This window comes from Passer montanus, unplaced genomic scaffold (assembly GCF_014805655.1).
Source record: "Passer montanus isolate IOZ18808 unplaced genomic scaffold, ASM1480565v1 scaffold53, whole genome shotgun sequence".
NCBI classification, from domain to species: Eukaryota; Metazoa; Chordata; class Aves; order Passeriformes; family Passeridae; genus Passer; species Passer montanus.
In genome coordinates this window covers 8,415,541-8,433,877 of record NW_024370263.1, presented here as the reverse complement: position 1 = coordinate 8,433,877, position 18,337 = coordinate 8,415,541, and the positions used below count along the sequence as shown (strand labels likewise).

The 18,337-nt window shown below is 44.8% G+C and overlaps 1 protein-coding gene across 5 annotated transcripts in view; it reads right to left on the bottom strand.

The window, feature by feature from the left end:
- Window positions 1-1,221: 1,221 nt before the first annotated feature.
- The window catches only part of ADGRD1 (adhesion G protein-coupled receptor D1), a 106,115-nt gene continuing 88,999 nt past the window's right edge, over window positions 1,222-18,337 (bottom strand). For 3 of the 5 annotated variants that reach the window (XM_039724829.1, XM_039724827.1, XM_039724824.1), the window contains 4 exons: window positions 5,110-5,236; window positions 3,905-3,946; window positions 2,441-2,533; window positions 1,222-1,803 (listed from right to left, as the gene is read on the bottom strand). In XM_039724829.1, coding sequence (XP_039580763.1) covers window positions 1,708-1,803; window positions 2,441-2,533; window positions 3,905-3,946; window positions 5,110-5,236 — 358 coding nt within the window. In that variant the 3' untranslated portion in view covers window positions 1,222-1,707. The remainder of the gene's footprint in view (window positions 1,804-2,440; window positions 2,534-3,904; window positions 3,947-5,109; window positions 5,237-18,337) is intronic. The other 2 variants (XM_039724826.1, XM_039724825.1) reach the window with 1 other exon arrangement.

Here is an 18,337-nt window from a genome sequence, read left to right as displayed (position 1 = left end):
ACTAAAATAATTTCCATGGAATCTTCTGAGCTGTAAGCTGAACAAGCTTGGGTGGACTCTGGGCTTCCAGTTTGGGGATCACACCAACAGGTCTTGGCTAGGAAGGGGAAAAGGCAGGAAAGATTGGGCCAGACTGAAAGAGATCATTTTCTTTTAGTGCAGGAAAGAAACAGGGACAAAACTTTGTTTGGATCAAACAGAAATTAAATGCATTGAGTTTTTCTAAACTTTAAATTCCATGTCTTTTGGATTAAACACATCACTAAATTTCATCATAATTGGTGGGTGTTTCCTGTTCCTAAAAATCAATTCACTTTCATTTTACTTTTTGATAAATTTACCAAGCAATAGAAAGTTTCCACTCTGCACATTAGAGTGTAAATACCTTTTCTCTTGGAAACAAATAGCACATTCACTGGGACCAGGAATGGTCTGAGCTGCTGGGGAATGAATCGTGGATGCTGAGCAAGTCCCAGAGCGAGCCCCAGGGGCTCTGGCCAGGGGTTAAACCTGGCTTGGGTGCAGTGCACAGCTGGCCCTGCTCGTGCTCCAAACTCCACTCTCAGAGCCTACAAAACACTGCAAGAAGAAAAATCACAGTGTTTTTTCCCTCCTTAAAGATAGTTCATGGCAGTACTAAAGCAGAAGCTACTAAATGCTGAGCAGAGTCTAAAACCACAAAAGAGACTGCAGAGCCCTGCTTAAAAGCTGTCTGCAGGAAACAATACACAGAGTTATTTGCAGGCTGGCTGTCTTCACAGTATATCAGTGTGTTACATCTTTGTGGCAGGAGTTCAGTGTCTCAAAATGACCAGCAAAAGGAGCAAGATAAGTCACAGCGCCAGGTCCTGCTTCCTAGAAGCCACAGGGAGTTCGCAAAATGCACTCGACAGAGAGTTGTTGATTGCACCCCCCAGCTGCAGGCAAAGCAGGGGAATAATTGGATAATTTGTAAGGCAATGTGTCAGCAGACACACAGCAGCAGCAGAGGAGCTGTGGGCTGCTCTAGGACAGCCACAGCCAGGTTACCTCTGAGGACAGCATGGCACCAGGAGGGGCTAAAATCCTGACAGGCCACAGCCAGGAGATTTACACCTTACAGGTGCTGTTTAGTGGGTTTAGCTTTGCTCACCCACTTGGGGAGTGGGGGAGCTGGAACCTGCTTCTCCCTCAAGCCTGGCTTCCTTGTAGCATTCAGATAAACACCATACCGTGTATTCGGAATCAGCTTCACTTTGATAATTCTGCAAGGTAAAAAAATGTAAACAGAGAGAGCACAGCAAGTCTGGAATAGTCTCATTACAACGTCACAATGGGAAGCATTTCATTTTAGAGCACAAAAATCCATCCTTTCAGAGGTATGTTGCTTTCCCTCAGTTCTGGGAGCTGGAATGATTCAGGGAGCAATAAGCCCTCCTTGCATACCTAGGGTTTTCATCATTGCTGACAAAATGTATCATCCAGTGTATATTTGTGCTGGTCATTTTTACAGATATTGCTAATAGCCAAGTGCTAGAATGTGTTACAGTTTTGAAGGCAAGCAACGAGGGCTATTTACTCAACAAAACACTATGGCAATTCCCAATTCATTAGGCAGCGATTTAAAATCCCAGTTTTCTACTGTTACTGGCAGTGAGGAACAGCTGGACACGGTGTGAGAGGTCCTGGATGTGTGGCTTGATTTTCTCTGAGGAGCTGCTGCTCCTGTCACACTGCAGATAAATCAATGCGGTTTGCTGAATTGCTGCTTTTGTCCCAGGTGTTCAGCTTCGTGGGAGCTGTGCCCGGCCTGTTCCCAGTCATCTGGAAAATAAAATAGTATAGAAGATCAATTTATTTATTTTGCCAAGCCACTCTTGCCTGGATGAAATAAAAGCTTGAAAGCATCTATTTACATTACATTGTCACAGGGTCCTGAGAGCATATGCCTTAAAGGATTCTCGAACAGTTATTGCCAGGATCTGAGGTGATTGGCAACGATCACTTAATAATACCTATCACTTCAGATGTCTGGCTCTTTATGAAAACAAATGTCTTCTGTCTCAAGACAATCTAAGGAGAGCTAGAAAAGGATATTCACACGTTGGCTTAAGAGTAAGAAAGCCCTACAAGAGAGCCACCATCATCAGAGCAACACACTGCCAAAATGCTGCTGGAATGCACAAGTCCATTGCAATTGGGGGAGCTGCCTTATTGAACCATATCCAGAGCTCATAAAGCTGTTTGCTTTTATTTGATGGTTTCCCAGAAAGCAGAGTTTTGTCCTTTGCTTTCAAAACAAATATTGAAGCTGCAACTTCATGCTTGCTGGTTCCACCTGCCTGCACCTTGCATTAGGCTGGTACTAAAAATACCCATGGGCCAATTCTGTTCTTTCCAACAGAATTTAATGTGGAATACTCTCAAATACAGTTAGGGGGAAAAAAGAAGCAGTACTTACAATGTCTGAATTGAAGGGCTTCACATTGATGTTGCGTGTTGAACTGCTGGTGAGGGACCAGACCTTGGTTTTGTGCTTAAAGGCAGCTCTAACCTTTGGCAAAAAACGGTGAAACCAGTTGAAAAAGTTGTGTTTATTTTCACAGGTGCAGCCTGCAATCTTTTCCCCTCTTTCCTTCCTCCACACAAATGTCACTGTGCTATTAAACAACAAACAATCCACCCCTACACTTTTTTTTGTCTTCATGGACTTTTCACTAGGACACTTTCACATTTCCTAGCCAGTAGGACCTGCTCTCCAAAAATGACAGCTCACATCAGCTGTGTGGTTTTTGATGATATAAATTCTGAAAAGTTTTGAATTTAATTTTTCATGAGGTTCCGGAAAAATAACAGCAATTCAAATATTTGTTTTTGATATAAAATATTTGAAACTTGAAGATTTCTAAGCCTGGGGGAGAATAGAATAAATATTTTTCCTCTCTGCCTTTAACCTGCCTGCTTAATTTTAGTTGATTTCAATAAAGATCAAGAGTTCCACAGTCAGACCTGACTCTCCAAACTGATTTTGGTAGAGACTACATCAGTGTAAGCTCTGGGCTGGAATAGGTTGGCAAATATTAATAAATAATAATTTCTCTGCAGAAGAGCTGGAGTGCTGCTGTTGCACAGGAAGCAGCAGCAGGTTATGGGGCAGAGCTGCTCATTAACATCCAGGAAAAAGATCTGTGGAGAGCCAAAGCTACCAGGGTCTCCGCTGAGCCTTGCCCTGGCAGTGGTTTTTGTAAAACCTGTTTCTTTCAGTAAGACTTGTTCCTGGGCATTTTCTGCTATCTGCCGTGGGAGGAGAGGATGCTGCAAGCCAAATTTACATCAGCCTTGCCTTGGCTTTATCCCAGTTGCTCTAATGCAGCCTTAATACAAAAAGATGCCTCAGTCCCCTACGAACACCTGAACTTCCTGCCAAGAAAAATACCTGGAAAATCTTCTACTCAGTATGGTTTCCCATTAAGGACTGCATGAGCAACATCCAAAAGTATGTTTGGCTGAGAATAATATTTATTTTCCTCCCTGGGGCTGCAGCTGTAACAGAGCCCCCAGCAGGGACTGCCAGAGTGCGTCCTGCTCCCACTTTTGGAGCATCTTGTCCTCTCTTCTTCTCCTGTGCCTGCTCAGCCCCCCCGGCTCTCAGGAAGGCTTCTCTCAGCTTCTCTCCTGACTCTTGACCTGCTCCTCTTATCTTGGTTCTGTGTTTCAAACATTTCTCATGCTAATTAAAACAAAAAGTCAAGCATGGGTAAAAATGCTGCAAGTCACAGAGCCAGAAGAGTCATGGATTAATTAAAAGAAAAAGGAAATCAGTGACACAGCAGGCAATGATAAAGCAGAAAGTCTCTTCTTGCTCCACACTTATGTTCTTGGAATTTGGTAACACCAGGTTTATTAACACCATTTAGTTACATACCTCTGAGTTCAGAAGACAGTGAAACAGGAACATGAAAAATCCCTGAAAACGGAAAAAAGGGAGAAGGGTGAGGTCTGGCTGTGAAAAATCAAACGTTTCCTGCTGTGTTTCTCTCAGTATGTACAGAACAGACATCAGGCAGCTGGAGCCCTATAAATATCAGAGTGCACTAAACCACAGAGTCCCAAGTGAACCTGGAGAAACCTGCAGCATTAGGTGACTGTGGGGCTTGTCTGCAACTATTCCTGTAAAATAAACCTCCTAAACTTTGCTGTACTAAAGGAAAAATCTGGCTGAAAATATGCAGAAATTCTTGTTTCATGACAAGAGAACTTTTTGGTTTTGGTTGAGGGAAATGCTCTTAGGGAAATGCCAGATCAGGATTTTTCAAGCTAGAAAAGCAAGGTATTAGCACTAGAATTTTCATGGCAGAATTTTGCTATGTTTGGGCTTTTAGTCCAATGCAAAGTGAAAATCCCTTTCCCTCACAAAATAATTTCATTTTTCTGGCAGTAGTATTCAGCACCAAGAACCCTGTTTCACTATTTTTGTATCCATAGTGCTGTTTATTTCCAAGACAAGAAAGGATTTACAGGAGATTGTTTTTCCTTCCTCTTTGTAACCACTGTTTGGGAAAGAACTGCAACATGCCTATAGGGCTATGCCTGTACTGAAATGTCTGCTTGAAGCTAAGCAGATGTTTACATTCCTCCTTGGACAGAGCTGCTTTTCTGGATTGCTGTGCCAACGAGATCAGGGTTGAGTTTCCTGCATGCAGGAGCTCTGTACAGCACAGGGAATAGCTCCACTTTTGATCTTTCCCATAAACTTCTGTTTGCTTTCATTTAGTCTCAGTAATGAAGCCTCAAATTGGCATTGAAAAATTGGCCTGGTATCTCTACTGAAGAATCCTGCCTGTGGTACACAGTGCTGCAAGAGTGAATTTCATTTCATTTCTGAAGCTCAGCACTGTCTCATTTATTTAATTATTGCTACTGGAAACTCTAAGGAGTGGGATACAAGTTCTGTTCAAACAAAAACAAGCAATTGCCAGCACTCTGGGCTTAGCACAGAATTAAAAGACAGAGGAAGGAACACAGGATAAAATGCAGCAAACATAAACATGTGAAGACATTACTAATGATCCATTTAATTGGATCTCAGAAGCACTCCTGTTGCCATAAATTTCCCCACCAGGTACTTACCTGTAGTGAGTTAAAAACAGCAAATATATACTGAAACACTAAAGCATGGGCATTGACAGCCAAAACACCAAAGATCCACGAGCTCCCCAAGATCGGTAAGAGAACAGCCACAGCTTTAGCTGTTAGTCTGTAGGAGAAAATGGAAATACGGAATTGTGGTGAGACCATTAAAGGAATGTCAGCCTCCACACCAAGGAGTTTGTCAATTATGATCTGGCAGCAAGGCAGCTGGTAGAACTTTGCGTTACTATAAAATTCTTTTAATGTGAAAGATATTAATTATTTTTTCATCTGTGGAAATGGGGATAACAGAACATTGGTATCACACAGGGTAAATACAGATGGTGAGTCAGGAACTGAGGGAGCAGGGAAACAGGTCTGAGAGATGGTCACAAAAACACTGCAGTCATGTCCTCAGCGTCCAGGGCAGTTTGTGAGTGGGCAGCCAAGGGCAGGAGCCAAAGAGCGCTGCACCACAGGGCACAGCAGGGGCAGCCCACACACTCAGTCTGTGATCCTCTCCGTGAGCACCCAGAGAACTGCTCAGGCCAGGGCAAACCCTTCCTGCCACCGAGGCACTGCTGCCTGGAGCCAGCAGCAATTCCGAGCAGGAGCAGGTGAACCGTGGCACACCCAGGCAGTTTTCAGTGCCAGCTCTCCAAGGACAAACTCCTCCTCCCGGCCAGCTCAGAGCAGTTTTAGCAGGAAAAGCACGAAAAGGGACCAGTCCCCCTCTGGAGCACGTGCCAGGAAGGCAGATTAATCCAAATTTCCAGCACTACAAACATTTAGTGAGCTCCTGTTGCAGCCCATGGGATTCATACAGATTTATCAAATTAAGTGTTTAAAACATCAGTTAATTCAGTCTATGGTACAATTACAGATAGAGAAGCCATGGGGCAGAAAAGAAACAGGGGAAGTGAGAAACTAAAATTCAGTCCCTGCTTGCTGAAACCATGTTTTTTAGAAATGATCTGATTTCTATTTAGATGGGAACCTATGCAAGGGAAAAAGCTGTTTCAGGGAGATTAATGTCCTGCTTGTGCCTTGTGCCCCCTCGTACAGATTAAAGCCCACATCGAGAGAAATGCACAGAGCTGCCTGACAGGAGACTGCTTGTAATTACAGCAAACACAAAACAAATGATAATTTTGTACAACACAATTCAATGAAGAAATCTTTTAATTAAACTTAGAGACAAGATGTCTTGTTCATTTCCGTGACCTGAGCACACACTTCATTATATCCTCAAATAAAAGTGTGTCATGAAGTTTATAGGGAAATCTCAGATAGAGAAGCATCTAGATTTTTTTTTCTGTTCTGATTTGGGTTTTTTTCTGTATTGATTCATATCTCTGTATGCTCAGCCATTAATATTTCGGCACAATTCAATCTTCAAGGAATTTTTTCAGTCAGAAAATGAAGGAATATCTTAAAGCTGGAGGTCCTATTTAAATTTTAAAATGCATTTTAAAAGATACCATTTTTAAACAACTTATAAAAGTTTATTTTTGCGAATCAAAGATGCTTTGGGGGTTTCTTTCTCTGATAGGATTAAAGATCCTCCTCAAACTCTAAGATAAAATATGCTGCACTGGGGAGCTGCCAGCAGAACAGCTCTTGCCATGGACTTTGTGCAGGAAGAGCTGTGGAATGGCACTGAGCACTCAGGAAAATGCAGTGTGCAGGACCAGGAGCTGGGCAGGCCAGGGAACACCTGGGGATGGACCAGGGACACCCAGAGCCTGAGAGAGCTCAGGGGTCCCAACACCCAGGGATGGACCAGGGACACCCAGACCAGGGAGGGTTCAGGGTTTAACCCTCTGCAGCCTGAACCAGCAGGGGTTGGTGCACCCAGTTTTACACAGCTCCACTTGTAAAACTGCCTCCACCACAAACCACCTCGTTTTCTTTTTCTCTTTTGTTCTCACTCTCTGGTTTCATAAAATTTTCAGTTTGGAATATAATTTCCCCCAACTGTTTCATTGCCAAAAATGTTATCATTGTTTCCCTTTGAGTCAGAGCATAAATGGCTTCATCTGATTTGTAGCTGGGGGCAGAATAGTCAGGCAGACAATTTTCAATATTTTCAAAACCATTCTTACAGTTTGGATTTCCAGAAGCCTTTAATATTGCAAATTACTCATATAATTTTTAAAGTCACATTTTAATAAAGATGGCTCTTCATTAACCCCAAAGTTCAACACACGTGCAGCAGAATTCCTAGCTAAAATGAAAATACAATCCAGATGTGGAATTTTCCAAGCAAAAGTATTAATGTTTCATGCACACTGATCTAGAAAAGCAGCCATGTGAAGGTGAAATTCATTTCAGACTGAGAGTCAGCTCTGCCTATGATTCTCTTAAATCTCAGTAAGACTTTTTTGAACTTCTTCCTAGTTATTGCATAGCCTTCTATGCTAGCATGTTTGGAATTTCATTCTGTGTAGGAAATTATTAATTCAAGGTGTTTATGAGCTTTCCCTACAAAGGGCCCAGCTCCACAGTTCCTGGAGCTCTTTTGTCTTCTTCCACTTATCCCTTCCCTTCCTACCCTTATTCCATTTTAATATTTTAACTTTAAAAAAGAAAAGTACTGAGTGTAAAATGCTGCTTCAGAATGCCATTAAGGTAGCAAGGTTAAAAAAATCCTAGAAATACAAAAGTTAATGTTCCACCAGGTGCATTAATTCTGACACACCGCACATACTTTATCTTTTCTTTTTGTTCCAGTTTTTCTTTGCTACATGAATATTTTAGTAGATTAGTTCTGGTACACTAAGATATAGAGCACAATCAAATAGATGTTTTTGGAGAAGGAATATCTCCCCATGCACGACTTATGCTGTGCAACCTAAAAAAATAGTCACGAGCATCAATGGAGCTTTATATTGTCCATAAAATTGGTGACATAAAGCAGTAATTTGGGGCTGGGGCTGTGTTTACTCTGCAGGAACTGTGTTCAGCCCCATCAGGACTTCATAAACCTTGCTAGAAGCTTTTTTCTTGTGCCCAAATGTGCCAGAAAACAGAACAGCCAGCTACATTTCTCCCAAGTGCCCCTTCCCATGCCCTGGCCTTGCCAATGAACAGCTTGATTCTCACATGCACTTTTCAAAGCTCAGGTATTGCCATTTGAGTGCCCCTGGCCTTGCCAATGAACAGCCTGATTCTCACATGCACTTTTCAAAGCTCAGGTATTGCCATTTTCTGCACTCCAATAGCACCAAGTTTGGTGAGATTTTTTCTCTCTGCATCTAAACACACTGAAGGATCAGTCCTGGAACTAATTCATTAGGAACAAAGCAAATCCAGCACAGAATCTCCTTTCTATTGGTACATTTTGCCAAGTTGCTGGTTTTGGGGGTTTTTTTTGTTGTTGTTTTTTTGTGGGGGTTTTTTTGTTTGTTTTTGTTTTGGTTTTTTTTTGTTTGTTTTTTTTTGGTAGGTATGTACCTGTCATTACTTAAACAACTTCTGGCAAACACAAAAATACTTAAGAGTCTGATTAAATGTTTACATCTAGAGCACCTGGAGAAGCCTTTGGGGTATGATCAGCTGTACACAGGCTGCCTGTGAGCTCAGGCTGTGCTTTGGGTCTGCCCCTGCACCAAAACCCTTCAGCTGCCTGGAGGGGCTGCTGGAGCTGCACCCACCCAGAGCCCCTGGGCAGGGCTTCAGCTCTGGGGGCTCAGAGCCCTGGGGCAGCGCCTGCAGGGCTGCCCGTGCAGGTCCTGGCAGCTCAGGGCTGCCCTGCAGTGTGGCAGGTCCTGGCAGCTCAGGCCTGCCCGTGCCAGGTCCTGGCAGCTCAGGCCTGCCCTGCAGTGTGGCAGGTCCTGCCAGCCCAGGGGCTGTCCTGCAGTGCAGCAGGTCCTGGCAGCTCAGGGCTGTCTGGCAGGTCCCGGCAGCCCAGGGGCTGTCTGTGCCAGGTCCTGGCAGCTCAGAGGCTGTCCTGCAGTGTGGCAGGTCCTGCCAGCCCAGGGGCTGTCCCACCCACGTCAGCACCCATGGCTGAGCCCCTCTGGCAGAAGGCCAGAGCCCAGTTCTTTTGAAAATCCTCAATCAGATTTTCTCAAACACCTCTGCCAAGAGCAGCATTCACTTCCTCCATTAATTTCTAAGCTGTCCATTTAGCATCCACTCACTTTTTCCATCTCCAGTTGAAAAAATTGTTTTCATTTCCTCTTCCTGTTCTTAGGGTTGAATTCTATTTCCTGAGAAGTTAAACATGCTTGATGGAGCTCTTTTCCCATCCAAATTTCTTCAACTGGCTTTTTTCAGTTGCTTTGGTTTCAGCACTCACTTCAGGCCAGGATTTTGAAGCCTTCTGTGTCTTGCTGGGGCACAGGCTGTTAGGCAGCATTTGAAGCCAGCTGAAATCAATCAGCAGGGGAAGGGAGGTTTTCTGAGCTGGATAATTACCTCAGCTGTGCCGCAGCCCTGGTGTGCAAGAAGCACAGGCTGCAGCACCTCTGAGGTGTATTTTCATTAGCAGCAGCATCTAAAATCACTGCAGGTGCTGAAGTGACCAGGGACACTTTTCCAAGAGCAGAGCTGAGCCTTGCAGGGTGTTGTGTTTGCAGCTGGGGTGGAACAGCTCCACTCAGCTGTGATTGCTGCCCTGCCTGGGTTCATCTCTGCCCTGAGCTCTGTCCATGTTACACCAGCGCACAACGAGCACGCTGACACCTTTACAAGGGAAACGTTTCTCTGCTTGCAGAAAGAAAACTTTATTACTTCTGTGGAGGGGACCCCTAATTCACAAATCAATTTTATTGGTTCTATATGGAGCACTAATCCTTTTAAGACTTCTGACATCCACTTTTCTGTCATGATGCCTGCTGAAGTAAGAACTAAATTCAGACTCATAAGCCAAGATTATAAAATCATTGGAGGAAACACTGTCTTAAAAAAGCAAAATTCCTTCACCACAATTCACAGAACAAGACAAGTCCTTTAAATGAAGTTTCTCTCTTGTTTCTTGAGCTCCTCTCTAGTCACTTCCAGCAGTACCCTTTGCGTTTTATATAAAAATAAATAAATCCCCAAAACCATGACTAACATTTCAGACTCATGGCTGAAAAACAAATTAATTTAATTGCAGTTTCCTATTTGTTACAAGTAGTATTTACTCACTCCTCAGCTGGAAGTCAGAGAGATGCTGGGAAACCACGTGTAGCAATTCTGGCTGTGAATGAAAGTGATTTCCACACAGAGCCCTGTCTCCTGAGCTGGCTGCTGTCCCTGCAGAGCCCTGAGCACAGCCCCAGGAGCTCTGTGCTGCTCACTGGGCTCCTTCCTCACCAAGAGCTGCAGGTGCCACCAGCACCAGAAGGACAAATGGACCACTAATGGTGACAGCTCCTGTTTGATGGAGCGAGGCAGCAAATGGCAGAAAAACCACAGAACAATCTTCAGGGCTGACCCAGAGCACTGAGTCCACCTGGGATGCAGAGCAATGAGCTGCCCTGCTGTCCTCAAGGAGAGAGCTCCTCTCTAGCTGGAGCAGTGCCCGGGGTGTTGGAGCTGCTGAGCAGAGCAGCCCAAGCTGAGCAGAGCCCAAGCTGAGCAGAGCCAAAGCCCAGGCTCAGAGCCAAACCCCCAGCCCCTTCCCCCAGCACCCATCACCCCCCAGCACGGCGGTGACACCAGAGCAGGGCTGTGGGGGCTGTGCTGAACAAAACCCAGCCCTGGCTCTGCCAGACACCTTCATCTGATGGGAGAACTTCCATCCTCAAAGGACACACGTGGATTTTACCTCTGCTCCTGACGCCAAGCAGCAGCTCGTGAATTCTGCAAATACACATGTACCTCCTCCTCCTCCTGCACTTTGTCAGGCTGCTGGCACAAGGCATGTCCTTTAATCAGCACATACACAGTTGCTTACCTAATCTTGGGTGATTGCTAGGCAGAACTATAGCAAATTAAAGGGGAAAAAAAGACAGAACTAATAACTGCAGAGGCCATTTCCCATTTCCCAAATGTTATTTGCGCTTTCAAAATAATGGTGTGAATCTGACTAAGAACCATTTACAGTCACTTCAGATCATTGCTTTCTTGTGGGTGTCATTTATAACCCAGGAAGAGGCTGCTAAATGAAAGCATTGTAACTACAGAAAAAAAATTCTAGGCTGCAACAGCAAATAAATTCAGATTGATTTTTATCCCCTGAGTGGGAAGGGAGGTGGAATTGTTCCTTCTCTGAGTGTTTAACAGTCTGCCCTCTCACCACAGACCCTCACAAGAAGGCAGATGCTGCCAAGCAGCCTCACCTCTCACACACCTTCCCAAAAACCTCAAACTGCCTTCAGAAGACACAGCATTTGCCCAGGACACAGGCCTGGGCTCAAATCATGCTTTTGCACAAGGGACTGCACTTTCCATTTTTGCAGAAAAGCATTTGACTCCCTGCTTGATGCTCATTCTTGCCTGTTGAACCTGTCCCACAATTATATATTGAATAATTAAATATTGTCTGGCTCAGAGAGAGAAGGTGAGCTCCACAGATTAGTCACAAGGCACTCCCAGAGAGAGGAGAGTCCTACCTAATCCTTGCTTTATTAATATTGCTGAATTGATATTAAATATTCAATAGAGCAGGGACTGAAACTCAAGTCTCACTTCAAATCCCCATCAAGCCAGACAAAATTAAGGCCATGACCAGAAATGGAGCTACCTTAGGAATTTTAATACTGAGAAGGCAATTCCAGGGGCTGCAGCACTGACTTCAGCACCCAACCAGGGATTTAGGAATCCCTGTCTTGCTAAGGTTTCCACAGATCAAATCCCTTGTCACCTCCATGCTTCCAGATTCTAAAAATACAAAATAAATTTAAAAATAAACTTCCCAAAAATTAAGTACTGAACCAAAACATGTCCTTCTCCTTGTCTTTAGTGCAAGTTATTAAAAACAAATATGAAGAATTAATATATAATGCCATTTCAAGCTGAATTTTAGGAGTTTGTGATTTCTCCAGGCAAACAGAACTTGCAGGGGGATTTTACCATTCCTTTCCTACATTTCCTTCCTCTAGCCTTTTTGGTACTGATTCTCTCATTGCAGTGCTGTTGAGACAGCACTCTCTGCTTCTCCATCCCCAAGCCCAAGGTAAGAGCTCATTTTGCACTCACCTTTGCCATTAAGTCATCAAAGGAAATGAGAGTTATTCTCACATTCTCACATCGCTCTGATAATTCTCACAGCAGAAGAGTGCTCCATAGGCAGTGGAGGAGTGCTAATAAATGGGTGAGGATGAGGAGGGCTGGGACCTGTCCTGGGAGCCTCTGCCCTCCTCCCCAGGACACCAGAGCTCCTCTGTGCTCAGTGAAATCCCATCCCTGGAGGGCCTGCCCTGGATGCCCTTGTGCCTCTCTGCTTTTACCTGCACAGCTCTGGCTGTCCCTGGGCTCCTCCCGTGCTCTGCTGCTCCTGGAGCACCACCTGCACCTGCAGTGGAGCAGGACAGGAGCATCCCCGCCACAGCTCTGCCCAAGCAGCGTGCAGCACAAACCTCCCCGCCAGGGAGGCACTTCAGGCCTGCTGAGAGCAGCCCCAGAGAGCAGAGGCACTCCTGGAGGGTGAATTCACAGCCCCTGGGGCATTGCTCCAGCAGCCAGGGCAGGCTCCTTGTCTCAGTCACGGGTTACGCTTTGTGGAAATCCAGAAAATGTGGCTGCTGAAAATGCATGAGACTCCAGAAATGGATGACAGAACAAATTTCCCCGGAGTGCTTGCTGATGACTATGGCCAGAAGCCAAAATAATTAAATTCTTAGAAAATCATGTGGAAAATGAAAGCAGTTTAAAAGGAAAAGAACTGCCCCTGATGCTCACAATAGTGAAGATTTATTTCTTTGTTGAACACAAGTGTTCACTTGCCTATTTCCCACAGTGTTTGGTTCTTCCCCAAAACGTTCTGGAGTTACTTTATAGAGCTAAGAGGGGGGGAAAAGAGACAAGAAAATATTACCCACTTCCATTACAGGTTTTCCTTAATAGTCTCACAAAAGCAAATTGACAAGAAAGTCTGGAGGGATTCGTTTGGGTTTTTAAAAGAACATAAATTGCAATTTTCTAATGGGTAAGGGCTTTTTTTGGTTTTTGGGTTTTCTTAACATACCATGCTATGATTAGGGGCCAGTTTTTCTCCAAGTTGAGACTAAAGAGCAGCACTGCCCTCACAACCAGACAACAAAAGCTGAGGAGGAGGATTGGGTTTCATAGACATCCAGTTTGCCAAGAGCCAGCCCTGGGTTGAACAGGTCATGGTGTTAGCTCTGTCTCTAGGTCAGAGGTATCAAATAATTGACAAAAATGGTTGTGAAGTCAGGAGCAACAGGACAGTCCAGCCTTGGCAGCTCTGGGCACCCTGCATGTGGAACTGGCCTGATCCCCAGATTCCTGTCCTGGCACAGAGCTGGGCTGGAGGCACTGCCATGGATCCTGGTGGGAAGGGGCACAGCTTGCTCAGGAAGGGCAGCAGGGAGGGAGAGGTGCAGCAGAAACCCAGAGCTGCTCAGAGAGAGGGACAGCAAGCAGGCAGACCTTGCAGCAACAGCTGGGCAGAGGGAAGCAAAGGGAGCAGCAGAGCCTGGCCGTGCACATCTCCCTGGCCTTGCCAGACCAGAGGACCAAGTGGATGGGACCTTTCTTCCCTAAAAATGTCAAGACTTGTCCAAAGCACAGGATTACATAGAGCTGCCTTCATTTAATTAATTATAACTATAATGAAACACAGTTTACACACCTGTTTTTAAGACTTATAAAGCTGCAGTCAGTGGTGAAAACCCACGATGATTAATTTTGTTTTCCCTGCTCTGGGATGTCAAAACAGGCACACCATATGCTAAAAATGTGAAGTAGCCCCTACCCTGTGCTCCATGTATCGTGTTGGGATTTGAGCTTTCAAGAAAAGTGTGGTTCTTTGCAAAGACTGGAGGCAAGCTTCAAAATTTACTGGTAAACTAGAAAACATGGCCTGTCAAAAATGTCCCAGGCTCCAATTCCTCCTTTCTCAAACTGTCCTTGAAGAAACACCAACTTTTTTAGACTAAAAAAAAAAAGCTTCTGAACTAGTTCCTCCCTGAAGAGACTCAAAACTCCATCACCAGAGGCTTTTACCAGCAAACGTGATTGTGTTCTACATGCATTTCAAAACTGTCAGAGACAATTACACAGCCATTTACCACTCCTCACTGACAGTGGCAACAAGCTGCACAGCTGGGTGGTTCTGCAGCCCTGGAACACCCAGAGAAAGCAGCCTTCTCCAGGAATCTGTGGCGTGCCAAATATTTCTCCTTTTAACTGGAAGTCAGTGGGACCCGTATTTTAATTGAGGATGACAAAGTAACAATCACGTCAAATCATGAGGAAAATCTGGGTGGAATAGCATTCACCCCTGAGGAGCTGAATTCTGACAATGATCTCCTGACCCCAGCAGTCTCAGTGACCCTTCCTTATGCAACGATATCAACAGAACCATCTTCTCCCGTTTCCATGGCAACGGCAGCAGCCACCAGCAGAGGCTCAAGGTCAGGCACACAAAGTGAGAGAAGAGATTTTCTGTGCAGTGGTTCACATGAGCTTTCACTGCAGCAGTGGCAGATAAATCCCCTTGCCTGCTCTCCTGTCTCAAATGCACAGCCAGAAGAGAGGGGCACTGCAGGGGCTGCTGCAGCCCAGCTGCACCCCTTGCCTCTTACTGGGGACCTCACGAGAGCACCTCAGAGCCCAAAAGTGGTTTTGATACTAAGGGAGCATCTTTTCTTTATTGTAATTACCTGTATTTTCCATTTATTTCATTTTATTTTCAGAGTGCTTTATTGGGAAAATATGTAAGCCACACCTAGCTAGGAGCTGTGTCAGGCTGGGCACTGATTCACAGGTTGCCCAGAGCTCTGCACGAGGCACCTGCTTAAATAACATTTCTATTCTGAAATGCCACAACTGTAATATTTGTTCTTATTATTCTGCATAAAACTGACACAGAGTTCCAGGATTACAAATTGGAGCCAAGGGTGTAAATGAAGCAGTTCAAGCAAACTCTTGAGGTTATTGCTGTTCACAGGGAATTGTCCCATTTTGTGATGAACGAGCAGCGTTTAATTGTTGCTCTGGAACCTGGCACCAAGCTGTGACTCACAGCCCCGTCCTCCCACCAGCACTTTCATGGCTTAAAATCTGATATTAAAAGATGGAAAACTAAATCCAGCTAGGACATTTTAAAAACAAATTAATGTGAACTTCAAAGCTATAGATTTTTAAAAGCTGAAAGTTTCTGTTGCTGTAACTCTGGAAGTAGAGCAGACAAGCTGTCCTTCAGAGAACTCTGTCAGCAGGGAGGGGACAGTGGGGTGACACCCCACACGTTGTTCTCAGGTGTCTCAATATCATCTTGTTAACAACACCCTTGACCTGACTCCTCTCTACCTGGCACCTTGTGTGCCACAAAGAACTCATCAGGAGTGATCCAGCCTTGGGCGTGGGGCCAGCAGAGAGTTTTGTTCTCATCAAATGCTCTGTAAATCCTGGTTTACCTTAAGGAGAGGAGACCTGAACCCCCAGGCTCTGCAGAGGACAGATTACACCTGCAGCCACTGCCTTTGGAGTCTGGCTGGGACTGCTGGGTTGGAGTCAAGAAATTGATCCAGCCACAGGTCAATAAGTGCAACACAAGCTCCTGGACATTCCCATCTAGACAAGAAGACAAACAGCTGGAGGGTGGCTTGGTATGGCCCCTTCTCTCACACCCTTCACCTCAGCACTGATTGTGCTGTGTCCACAGCAAGGTTTCATCACAGGGATTCAATAACCAGGCTTTAACAAACCTTATTCTATCCTGACATTCACCTGTGAAAGCAAACACGACTAAGCATCTCTAATAAAAATTGGTTTATCTTTATACTCAGAAAAACCTGCACCTCTTAACAATGAAGTTTCCCCTGTCTATTTTGCACCCATCTGTTTAGTCTTGCAGCCATTCCTAACACAGAAATAAACTGGCACAAGTATCAGAGCTGCTTGTTCCTTTGGAGCCAGTATCAACAGCCCTGGAGCAGAAATCCTGCCTAAGGAGCAGTGACAGACAGAAAACTCTTCCCACAAAGGACAGCTCTGGCTCTGAAAGACACCACCAAGCAAAAATCAAGCTGTGGAAGGGCTCACAATCCACCTGGCCCAGCTCAGGCAGGGCTGGCTGTCACTCCTGGAGCAGAATTAGCCCTGCCAGGCAGGGGTACCACCACTTCTGAGAGCTGCTCCTGAAAGGCAGCAGCTCCCAGGTAATCAGACCCACTGCTTTGCAACTCCCCTCCCACTACAGGAAGCTTAAAGATATTTGATTTTTTTCATCAGTTTAAGCCTGTTTCTATTTGTCCCTGCTTGTCTCCCTTTTGCAGAGCAGCCTCCTCTCTGCAGCTATGCTTTACATCCTTTTAATCTTTTAATACTCCTCCCAAAATGTGCCTGAGCAATCACAGCGTGGCCTGGAGCCTTTCTGCAGAGCTGTGACTCTCCGCATCTGCAGTGAAGAAAGCACTCCCATTACTGCCATTATGGTCTCTGAAAGATTAGCACTTCCTCATTAATACCCTCATTGGCAACATTCAAACCCATGTTATTTTTAGTCTAAAACCCTGCGTCTAATAAGGAGGCACCCAAACTGCATTTGTATTTGTCATATTCAATGAGCCAAAAATTTAATTAGGTTGAAGACATTGTCATTGGCAGTAGCACTTCAGCTCACTAGTTGTTACTGCTTAATACTTTCATTTTAATTATTTCCTTTGTTGCCAGTCAACTCTCCTCCTTCCAACAGTTTCTAGGAGGTGCATCACTCATGCTGCTTGAATCCACGTTCAATGAACATGATTCCTTACACACAGTGAGAAATTGTGAAGAAAAGGAGCTGCTGAAAGCAGATTTGGCCTGTCACACTGCTCTGTCTAATGGATGGCTCTCCTTCAGCACATGGAAAAAGCTCTTTTCTTTTTCATTAAAGCACACCAAAGCAGGTGCTCCCTGTCTCTGAGGGCTGCAAACATCTGCCACCCAGAAAGGCACAGAAAGGTTTTTCTAGTGCTACGGATTTTGAACCCCTGTAGGCTTTCAGAAGAGTTTACAGATTGCAAATTGCTCCACAGCTTCCTTGTGGAAGGAGATTTAAAAGAATTTTTTAAAAAGAAAAAAAATCTCCAGTGGCATCCCAAAGAGGTGGGATTCAGTTATGGAGGAGAGGATGGGATGGCTTTGCAGGAGAGCTCTCATGAGAGCCCAAGCAGTTCCATGACTGACAAGCACATTCTGTGGAAATGAACAGCTGAGAATAACCCTCAGGACGAGGAGTCTGTGGACACCAAATGGCACCAGCCAGGAATGGAATCACAAGAGCAAAGTGCAGCAAATACACAGGAGCTCCCAAATAACAGCTGATGATAGAGCACCGGAGTTACCAGCACTGACTGCCAGGATTTGTAGCCCAGGCAGGAGGAGGCTGGGCTGGAGGGCTGGGGAGTGTTTATAAACAAAGTAAAACACCCAGGCAGAGCCTGGCACGGAATGGATCAGCGGTTAAATGCATGAGCAATTTGCACAGCAGCCTGCTGCTGCAGGGGTGTAATAGATGGCTTTGCAAAGTGCTTTGGAATGGCCAATTGCTCGTGCAGATGTCTGCAGCACCTGAGCTGCTGCAGCACAGCCCTCCTGGACTGGCACCTGCCACAGGGAAAGGCCTTTGGACGTTCCTCAAACAGCAAAGCAGGGATCAGATCTGCATCAAAGCTAGACTCAATTTCCTGTGCAGGGGTTTGTGATGTGTTAAAAATGCAGATGGAGCTAGCCCAGCAGCTGACATGACTTGCTCACTGTGCTGAGCCTTTCTGAAGCCCTGTTCTGCTCCCATTCACTACTGCCATTTTTTCCAATTTTCAATCATTAATTTAACTAAACAGAAAACATATTTTTCCAATGGAGGACTGTTTCACTGAGTTTGAGGGATAAAGAAAATAATAAAATGAAAGAAAGAATAGGGTAAAAAGCTAAGAAATATTTCTGATTTTCCTGTAATTGCTTTCTCCATGGATGATTATGATAGCAATCTCTTTCAGTTCACTGAGTAAAGTGTACAGTTTATAAAAAAGACAGAGATTTTTCCAACTCATTGGACCATTTCAGAGTAAGCAGTGAGAATGTATTTAATAAGAGTTGGAGTTGGCAGTTTATTCAGGAGAAG